General features: G+C 38.7%; 1 protein-coding gene across 1 annotated transcript; it reads right to left on the bottom strand.

Moving 5' to 3' along the window:
* Positions 1-894: 894 nt before the first annotated feature.
* On the bottom strand, positions 895-7,053 carry LOC146719227 (uncharacterized). The gene is made up of 9 exons (XM_085461856.1): positions 6,554-7,053; positions 6,108-6,254; positions 5,694-5,875; positions 5,314-5,450; positions 5,099-5,192; positions 4,502-4,834; positions 4,139-4,313; positions 3,925-4,049; positions 895-3,726 (listed from the first exon to the last, which is right to left on the bottom strand). Exons 1-9 carry the CDS (start codon positions 6,636-6,638, stop codon positions 3,400-3,402), a joined length of 1,605 nt encoding a protein of 534 aa, XP_085317982.1. The 5' UTR covers positions 6,639-7,053; the 3' UTR covers positions 895-3,399.
* Positions 7,054-10,976: the final 3,923 nt, after the last annotated feature.

Genomic DNA, 10,976 nt, shown 5'->3' on the forward strand with positions numbered 1-10,976 from the left:
AATATATATTAGTGCTGTCAAACAGTTAAAATGTTTAATCTGATTCATCGCAGGGTTACTGTAGATTAATTTAGATTAACCACAATTGAATTCATTTTTATTCTATATTAATCGCACCACGGTGGCACGGTGGTTAGCACTGTTGCCGCACAGCAAGAAGGTCCTGAGTTCAATTCCACCATCAGGCCGGGGTCTTTCTGTGTGGAGTTTGCATGTTCTCCTCGTGTTTGCGTGGGTTCCCTCCGGGTACTCCGGCTTCCTCCCACCGTCCAAAGACATGCAGCTTGTGGGGATAGGTTAATTGGATAATCCAAATTGTCACTACACAGCAAAATCTCCAGTGTTAATTCAACTCCTATAGTGTTAAAGTTAACACTTTTCCAGTGTTTATATAATTCTCACTGGTTTAGAGTTAAAGTAACACTTTGCAAAGTGTTATTATTTTAACTCCATTGTAGTGTTAAAAATATAACACCCATAGTGTTAGAATTTCACTCTGTATGGTGTGAAGTGTCTTCACTCAGAGTGTAACTACCTAACATTTATAGTGTTGTTTTAGGACACTGATAAGTGTTCACTTTTACACTGGCTTGGGTTAACTCTTTTCACTGAGGGTGTTACTACACAACAACTATGGTGTTATTTATGACACTTTTAAGTGTTTATTTTCACACTGGATTGTGTTGACTGTTTTCACTTAGAGTGTTATTCTGTAACTTTTACAGTGTTATTTTGGCACTTTAAAGTGACATATATGAGCTTTTAAATACTAGTCTGTATTAATTGTCTGAATACAAAAATGCATTAAAGTGCAATTACTGTATGACTACTGTGTTACATTCAGTGAAAATCCTTGTTAAGTCCCTTTACAGGATAAAAGGAGAAAACATAAAATTGGTCACATAAGCATTTTAATAAATATTAAATTCCAAGCACCATACAGCATACGTTCACAACAAAAATAATGGCACAATGTACAGACCATCATCATCACCATAAGCACTTTGCAAATCAAAGGGCTTGTATATTTCAATACAGTCTGCTTTAACAACATCTTTTTCATCCGTTTCAAACACTTTATAAGCATGGCAATGTTCACTGAAATTTTCAACCACAAGCTTCTGAACTATGAAGTAGGTGTGACTATTGACCAAAACTATTGTTTTTATTCTGCAAAACACCGGCATCTCATGTTCAGAACCACAACAAATGACCAATCCTGTTCTGTACTCAGTCCCATTAATGTTAACCCAATTAGCAGAGAAAGCCTCTTCTGCAACAGCAGGCAAGCCTAGGGAGATCATTTCACTATTTTCCTCACTATCAACATCAAATGATTTCAAGGGCCCATACTCAACATGGCTTAAAGGACATGTCTCCCACTTGTATGCTATGGATGTTTGATGTTTTTTGGCAAGTGACACTGTGATGTTCTTAAAGTTCTTAAGGGTGTCTTTGAACACCCTATGTTTAGCCTCACCTCTCATGCTCCATACATGCAATAATGGCCCAATTTTTCTGATGCAAGTTGGGTAGTGCAACATAAAGTGGTGTTTGGGAATCATGTTCCTACCTGGATACAACAATTTGAACAAGTCATGATGTTCCATTGTTAAATGTTTTAGAAGCACAGTCATGCCATGTGTAACAGATGGAGAGAATATGATGTTAATTATTTGCAACAATAGCAATAGCATAGTCCAGTTCTGATTTCCTTCTGGCACAATATCACCAAAAATTAAAGGAATGTTTCTTATCAGACAAAGAGTCTGAATGGAGTTAAGACCTATACTATTACCACTACTGTCTAAGTTCACCCTTGTTGGACGATTTTTGCTCTCCAAGTAGCCATAGTCAAAAGCATAGATCCGTGACAAAAGAGCAGGTTTCGGCAGAAAATTGTCTGACAGATATTCCAACAGTAACTTTATCTCATATTGTGCTACCCCTTCGAGAATATCATGCATAATGTCCAAGGAAAAGTTCTGGCAAACATGAAAGAATTGAAGAGTGTTCAGTGTAGAATTCTTTCTTAAGCCAAACACATGTAGCTTTTGAGGATCAGATTGCAACTCACTGCAGTGCATTTCAAAAAGTTCTTTCCCTCGTAAGATGATCTTTGGATCATCCTCAGTATACACACTCTGTGCATCCTGTTTTGCAATTAAACACAAACGACAAAAGTAACGTCCACTGAAAGACTCAACAAAACCCAAAATTGAGTGCATCCCCAAGTTGTCCCCAGTTATCTGACATATAGTGCCATGGACCTTTTCAGATGAGAAGGGTAAATCAATGCCATGGCTCTCCAAAAACTTTATGTCATCAATCAGAGGCTGTAAAATAGGATCAAAGCCGTATTTTTTCACATCTTCTGCATGAAACAATGCAACCAAATGAATGTTCATCAATGCAGAATTTAACTTTGGAGGCAGATTTCTGAGGACAAAATAGATTGCACCAACTTTGTGAACACCACGTTTGGAACCAAGTGGATTAGCAGTCTCAAAGTCATCATAATAAAGCTGAATTTGCAAAGAAGTCTGTGGTTTTGAAAACAATGGATGAGACTTATAGTAACTCCCATCACAAAAGTCTTCATATCTGTCTTCTTTTGATACACATAGTTTAGCAAGCAGCTCGCAAATATAAGAATTGCGACATATAAATTTGATTGTTTCCAAAATTGGAATGTACACAAAAGTGTCTTTTACTGGTACCTGGTCATAAGTGCCTGATTTTTTATTTAACCTTGTATCATAGCGTATTCCTAAAGTCTTTTCCACTGGATCCACAATTCCCCATTTTTCACAGAAATATGACTTTCTTTTAGCTTCAGTGTCGAACTTCTCAACTGGATTGTCAAAAGTCTCAAGACATTTTTCCACTGGAGATCTAACAGGATTTTCTGTTGGCACAACGTTCAGTACTTTATGTTTAAACTCACAGTGCAGTCCATCTGCAAAATCTTCCAAATCACAAACAAGTGATGACACAAAACTATTTGCCAAACCACTACCATTGAGTTTACCAATAATTTTAGTGCAAATTGCTTCAGAATTTTTTTTAATTCTTTGACCTGACCCATTGTTTTCAGAACACCCAACCTCTAGGCTCTGAGTAACACTTGTTCCTGCAACTGCTATGTCTGTATCTTGTAATCTGTCAAAATCAGCTTGAAATGACTCTGAGGGTTCTGCATCACCACTTTGACAACAATCTTCATCATGAACACTATTTAAATGTTTTTTTAAACCAGAATATGTAGTGAACTGACGGCTGCAACCATCTTGTGAACAAGCCAACTTAAATTTGGTGCTTGGATAAAAACTGTGACCTAGTCGCAAATGACTTATCAAAGCCTGACTGGTGCTATGCAGAGTTTGACAGATAAAACATTTAAACATGGTTCTCATTCAACATTTTGGCACGCAACTCACGAACACGTGGTGACTCATCTGTTGAGGTGGCATCAATGTTGAATATGGTGGTCTGCACAAAACTGTAGAGATGAACCAGTGACTCGTCGTAAGATAAGTTGAACACGTAGTGGGATTTGAAAAGTTCATCAAAAGCACTGAGTGAGCTGGTGGCTTGGCAGGGGATGAGCTGTTTGTCCACTGCAATGTAGAAGGTGTCAATGCTGTTCTGGGTTCGACCAACAGCGAGGATGTATGGTTGTTTACCATCTCTTGCTTGCAAGTGTTCATCAATGCTGCAGCATGACTAAAAACAAATGAGATATTGACATATAGGCCTAGCTTATACTTGCTGAGTATGAACCATTCATTCAGTTTGACATTATGTGCCTTGCTAACTTATTACAAAATACTAAGACACATACTTCATGGAGAGGAAAACTAAAAAGTGCAAAAACTGAAAAAGTGTTTTGTAGGATTTTAAAAAGTGAGACAACATATTTACCTTGTGAAAGTGCACCATTTTGTGTGCTGCATCAGTTGGACTTATTTTGGTTCTCCTCTTTCGTCCAGCTGTGGGTGGCAAAAGTTGAAGGAGTAGCAGCAGAGAGGCCATGTCACTGTCCCAGTCTGTGTATGGTTGAATTTATAAAACAATTTCAAAATGACAGGTAAAAATAAATATTATTAAAATCAAACAAGCATGGTGCGACGCCTACCATTTGCATCACTCTCTGTTGGTTTCTCAGCAGCTTTTATCAAACGACACAGGTCAGTTGACTGAGTCAGCTGTTTGGCTTCTTTAATAACCTTTGGCTTGAATGACATGTCCCACTTCTCAAGCAACTTGGTGGCTGTTTCAGCACCAAACAGCAGCAGGAAGTCTTGATTGACCTGTTCATCATACACACAGGACATAAAGACAGTGCTCAACATTGTTTACATTGCAATGTGATTTTGACCAATATGTGATATAGCCTGACTGGGATGACCAATGATCACATCTTTTACTGTTGCCATCCACATCAGCAAAACAAAAAAAAAAGGATTAACAGTTGAAAATATCAAGTGATTTGACTTACTAGTCCTTTGACATCCAAAAAGCGTGGAAATGTTTTGAAGACATCTGCAGTTCTTTGTGGATCATGCACCAGATCCTGGCGATGTTGGAACATCATTTTCATCTTCTGAAATACACTTGCTTCATCAGGAGAGTGAACAAGAAATGAGATGGCCTCCTTGCAGGCATCTCCATCAAGTTGCTGAGGCAATGTGGTTGCTAATCTTCTGCGCTTAGGCCCTTGTTCTTGATGCACTGGGACTTCCTTCACTGGCCGTTTGGTTGTAGACCTGGACATGGTTTTGAGGCGCCACGCTACATATCCAGTGCCTTTCACTCCGTCGTAGAAATGCTCCTGTCACATTTAAACATAGATGAAAAATAAACATCAAATGCGATCTTACAGACTTTGCAGATTCAACAAAAAGAAACCCAAGGACTATTATCATGTAACAGGTGCAATACATGTTAAACAACATCCACAATTTCAATACAGTTTTATGACAATAGTTATTACGAAAGAGGAATTAAGATTTTTCTTTTAAATCATTTAGCTGATGTAATTATTCCATGATGAAAACTAAATAATGTGCTGTTTTACAATCACTGCATGACTTACATAGCCGTTTGGAGAAAATGGATCCTTCAATGAGGGAAAGAGTGTAATTATTCCAAGGGCATATTTCTCCTTTTGCTTACGGGAGGGAATTCTGCTATAGAGGAAATACAATTGACAATGTTAAATCAGAAGTATGTGTCTTTACTGCAGTATACATTACAAGAATATTCCATATGGCCCATCTTTACTTTTTTATTAGGTACTATTACTCTTACCCATGTCTCTCAGTCATATCACTTGCCAATATGTTAACAAGATGCCGCCGGGTGCGGTGGCTCAGTGAATTTTCGGCATTGTATTCTTCAAGAATTTCCTCTCCACCAGGTTTCCTAGTCAAGGCATTTTTAACCATCTGCTCATATAAAAGGGAAAATAATAACAATAAAAACTTGTTTGTCAGTAAAGGTGAAAGTTTAGAGGAATGTCAACAAACCTGTGAAAGACATATCTAGCAAGAAGCACTAACTTCTACTAACATTTTTTCATACAGGGCAAGTTGGGAACCACCATGTTTTGAATTTCAATTTGTATAACAATCTACAGTATAAACGGTGTCAACTCAAAAATACAAAAGACATTTTCTGTTCTCAATTACCTCTTTTGCAGCCTCTGACACAGAAACATTTGGTGCAGAACTGTCTTTGCTGGATCTACTGCGGCCTGCAGGAATGCCCTTTTCCCTGAGGTCACTGTCACTTGATGAAAGTGATATAGTGTCCGTGAGGGAAGATAATGTATCCGAGGAGGATGGTGTGGAATGAGCTAAAGGACAAAAATCTTTGGGAGAGATGATTTGGTTAACTTTCTTTAGGCTACTCCACAATGCCATTAATAACACAATTTCAATGTTCATGTTCAGACAACATTCTATACAAATATGACCCAGCCCTGTCCACTGTCATGTATATTGCATGAAGACAGGTCAATGTCATCTGCATCAAGAGCAAAAGAACTTGGCTCTACATTGAGTGGGCTATACTATGAAAATTTAAGTTATGATAACATTTACCTTCATCTGAAATCTTTTCACGTATTGTCAGGCATAGGTCTGGTTGGGCCTCCAGTAACTCCAGAAAAATGTCTTCTTCGACAGCTGTGTCAGTTTCATCGAAAATATCAAGGTCAGCAGCATCCGGAAGTCCAAACTTGGTTTTGGCTTTACAAAAAGATAAGCATAATGTCACCTAAAACGCCTGAAAAACTTTTTTAAAAACTAATTTTGACTTTTTTATTTAGCTAATATTTATTAACAGCTGTTTTACCTGTCTTTAAAATGGTTAAATTAGACAAGTCTGCAGCAACAATATAGGCCTAGGCCTACTGCTCTGTACTGTTTTTAATGTCACACATTAAAATAAAATGTGTTAACATTTAATTCGTTTTTTAAATAGATGAGATGCAAACATGATGAACTGATACATGTGCAACAAATTTTGTTCTGCCAGGTTATCTTACCTTCACTGATGAATTCTAGATAAGTGAATCCTGCGTGCAATTTAATGTACTTCTTTACATTGAGGTATTTCACTTTCAGCAACATGTCTTACAACAGCACCTGGTGGAGAGAAGGGGGCACAGAATATTTTTTACCATATATTTAAACCATAGCTTAAGTGGCAACAAATCCGGACAACTTTAAGAAAATATTAGGCTATACATTGTGTGATGATCTGTGAAGGGGTGACAGACCACTTCAACCTCAGGAACATAATTTGGCTTCCCCCTGCGCACTAAAATAGCTGAACTTGGGTACACAGAAATAGCATCCAATGAATTATCCACCCATCCACATGTTTATAAGACGACAACGGCGATCTTCTCGTCTGCACGCAGGCTAGATACTTAGTTCTGCTATGTTGCGAGTAAATCGCTGTAGCCTACTTGGGGAAAAGCATCTCTGTTTAAACCATGTCAGGATGATAATCCACATAAAATTTCCTGTTGAACGCACACCTGCCTTCATCACACTTTCACTTATGACAACAAATATCCCTTATACTGTAAATTAATGAGTGCAAGTCTTACATTTATATCGGGAGTTTCTGACACATGCACAGCCGTCTGGCTAGTTGCTACTTTGTGGTGGTTGTTTTGTGACACGACATGCTAGGATTATCAGTGGAGGCGACGTCAACGACCCTCAGTCGTTATACCGCTTTGTCTTAAACACTGGATGGTAGCCTATTTCACTAAAACTGTAGAAAAGGGGAAAATGTTCCCTTAGATTAGGCCTACTACAACATGTATGATATATCCTAACCGTTAGCAAGCAATCCATGCACAAACGCAGCGCGCCTTGCTTGGTCACTAACATCTAACAGAATTCCATAACCCCCTGCCACTTCAAAGATTTGTAGGCTAGGCTACTGCTAAACTCGCTGGTAGCACGTGTAATTAGCCTATCTTGATGCTTTCCAAAACTTGACTTGAACGTCTCCATGTGATTGTTTAGTTCACTTTTAAATAGGATATTTCTGAGGCGAATGTTCGCTTCCCTTAAAAGCAGTGGGCTAAACGCATTTGTCTTAGCTGCCAGCTAGGCTACCACAAATTCAAATTTTAACATTACATTTAACATATCCAGAGGATAGCTAACTCCTCCCTCGTTTCATTTAATAAGCATTGAACACTGGAAAGCATTTCTCTTATGACATTAGAACTAACTAGAATTGAGAATTATATTGAGCACGCATTTATTTTCGCTGCAATATTAACTTGTTATAGAGGATAGTTTAGCTACCTAAGCTAACGAATCCCATCTCTTACCGCAGATGAATACACTCCACATTAGGAAAATATTGCATGCTTCTGATAAATAATGTTATAGGCTAGTTAGTTACAATATTTAATAATGATAAAATAACATAGGTCTTGTTGTATAGTTCTTACCTGAACAACCTCCTCGATCTTGACAGCAAACCTCTGGTGGACTCCTCATGCCCATGAGCGCGAAAAACCCGGATGTGGAAATCAACTCCAAATGAGTGTTATAGTATTGACTCTTTGAAATAACTCCGGCTACAGAGCTTTTTCAGCACCGTTAGTGTTACTGTAACTCTCAAACCAACACTTTTCAACTCGAAATTTTTAACACCAGTAATTTTAACTCACATCAACACTTCGGATTTTGCTGTGTATGTGTGAATGTGAGTGCGAATGGTTGTCTGTCCCTGTGTGTTGGCCCTGCGACAGACTGGCGACCTGTCCAGGGTGTACCCTGCCTCTCGCCCTATGACAGCTGGGATAGGCTCCAGCGCCCCCTGCGACCCTGAAAAGGATAAGCGGAAGCGAATGGATGGTTGGATGGATGGATTAATCGCATTTCATTTTGCATGAGCAAACAGACTCAAGAAAAAAGGGAAAATATCTGCACTTAACATGTTTATTGAACACCTTGAACATTCATGTTAACAAAAAACTCTGTAAACATTTATCCCCTCTCTCTCTGTCACTCTTGGAGAGGCTTCAAGTCCTCAAAACGAGGAACCAAAGTTCTGTGAACCTCATGTTCTCAACGATAGTAATAGGTCTGCCCGAAATGTGTTGACAGAAACATTTCAGGGATTTTGAGTCATTCTGCACTCGAGATGCGTTAATTGCGTTAAAAAATGTAATCACGTTGACCGTGATGGTGGATTAATTCGCGTTAACGCGTTAATTTTGACAGCACTACTATTTACATAAAGCAGTATGAGCCTTTAACTTGGATTTATCATGTGATGAGTAATACTGATGGGACGCTTCTATCATATGATGCATCATACAAACTATCTTTTATAGCTGACATCAGGTTGGGCGTGATGTTAAATGTATAAGTGAAGATGTCTGTCGAGCAGCTGAATTCTTTTGGTTGTAATTAGAAATCTGGATTAAATATATTGTAGTTTAGAGGAGGGAGTTTGAACCTGACTCAGCCTTTTTAACCATATCACGAGACTATGATATAAATCATACATTCATTAGTGGATTAGTTGTACCTGCCTGAGCCATATTTTCATATTCATTTCTGTCACAGGTACTATTTCTGTTATTTTCCAGCTGAATAAATATCAGATGTAATGTACCACACGGTTCCGGTGTTATCACTTCATTCCATTAAGGAAAATTCAAGTGTAAATTATAAAGTGGGCTGTGGTGACTGAAATGGAACAGTAGCTGAATGTCATGGTCTAAATTGACACATGTATCCATTTTCTGGATGAAGCCCTGCATCGTCTCTGAGCATGTCGGTATTTGTTTTCCAGTTCGATGAAAGAAAAACTGCATTTGAGAATCACCTATTTTTAAATCAACTTATTTGTTGTTGTATAAAACAACAGTTTTGCTACAAGCTAACATGTTTTGTTGCTGATTTTCCTCAGGCTGTTAGCTAGGTTCATCTCTCGAAACAACATGTCGAAGCTTTTCTGAAGTGTCATTTAACCAAAGTCAAATCATGTGCACAGTTATGTTCAGATAAATTACTACGAGCTGTAGGAAGAGGGAACTTTAATAGTTCCCAAGACGAGATAAAGCTGTGTTTGTTGCGTGATTTAGGCAAGGTCGAAGCCTATGTGTGTGTGTGTGTGTGTGTGTGTGTGTGTGTGTGTGTGTGTGTGTGTGTGTGTGTGTGTGTGCGCAAACTGCTCATTAGCTGATGGTAACTACACCTGCGGTCAAATGTCTTTTATCTTTGCTGACTGCTTTTGCTTTGATGATTATAAAAGGATTCAGTTATCGTGTTTAAGGAAGGAGCCTAGCTTGTGGTCTGAAGCCTGTAACATTGTATCTGAAGTAGTTTCATCACTGTAGAGATATTGTTTGCAGTCTATTTTTAAAAAGCCTCTGGAGGCACACCTAAACTAGAATTTGTTCTTTGTTGGAATTCTAAAAGATCTGTTCAGTCTCACTACCACAAGATTTACCTGTAGATTCTGAAATTTTGCAGTTCTGTTTCATCCTGAATTATTCTGCTTTTACGCATCGCATACGCATGCTTTTACAATTCCTCCATCATAAGGAAGCCATGTAAAATAAAGCCCTGTGTGCACGTGCACATTCACACACATGTACACTAAGAGTTCCTCGAGTGAGCTCAGCAGATGTTGTGAGCAGGTGTTTTGGCCTCTGCTCCAGGGGAGAAGTTTGGTCTGTAATTGGAGACCTGGGGCCACGTTGGACACACAGATTTCGCAGAGCATCAATGCTGCACCGTTTGGGCGTCATTTACCAAATGTTGCAATATGTCTCTCTAATGAATCCGTTGTGTAAATGCGTGTTCACCCCTTCACCCTCATTAAATTCTGCTGCTTCTGTGGCCTCCTCACTGAGCCGTGTGATGTCAAATGTGAGAGGAAGGATCTCTGATCCACTTTTCCTAACTGTTGGCTGCTGAGAGGCACCTGAGCCAACAGCACATCAGGGGCCCCGTCAGGTGGAAGTTAAAAAAATAGAAATTAAATGTGTAAATAAAAATAAAAAAATTTAAACAATGTGTGTGCGTGCGTGCGTGCATGCGTGCGTGTGTGTGTGTGTGTGTGTGTGTGTGTGTGTGTGTGTGTGTGTGTGTGTGTGTGCGTGCGAGCGCGCACAAGCGTGGAGTAAAAGTAACTTTGTTGTTAGTTGCTGTGAAATCAATACACAGCTACAAGAAAATGGTCAGAAGAGATCATTTGTAAGTTATTACTATGTGGGTGTTGTGGTATTATGTGCTGCAAGTTCAACTCTGTAAAGCTAAGTTGCCCTTAGAGAGGCAGACTGAAATCATGAAAATTTTGTTAGTGGAGAAGCACAAAGTGAGATGAAATGTGTGAAATGTAATCAAACAAGTGATATTCCTGCTTTCTTGCCTCATAACAAACCATTACAATTATTATGCATAAAAGGCTTATTGTAGTCT

This window comes from Copadichromis virginalis, linkage group LG1 (genome assembly GCF_057382275.1).
Source record: "Copadichromis virginalis isolate Kocher_CV1m ecotype Utaka linkage group LG1, C_Virginalis_male_GT1.1, whole genome shotgun sequence".
Classification (NCBI taxonomy): Eukaryota; Metazoa; Chordata; class Actinopteri; order Cichliformes; family Cichlidae; genus Copadichromis; species Copadichromis virginalis.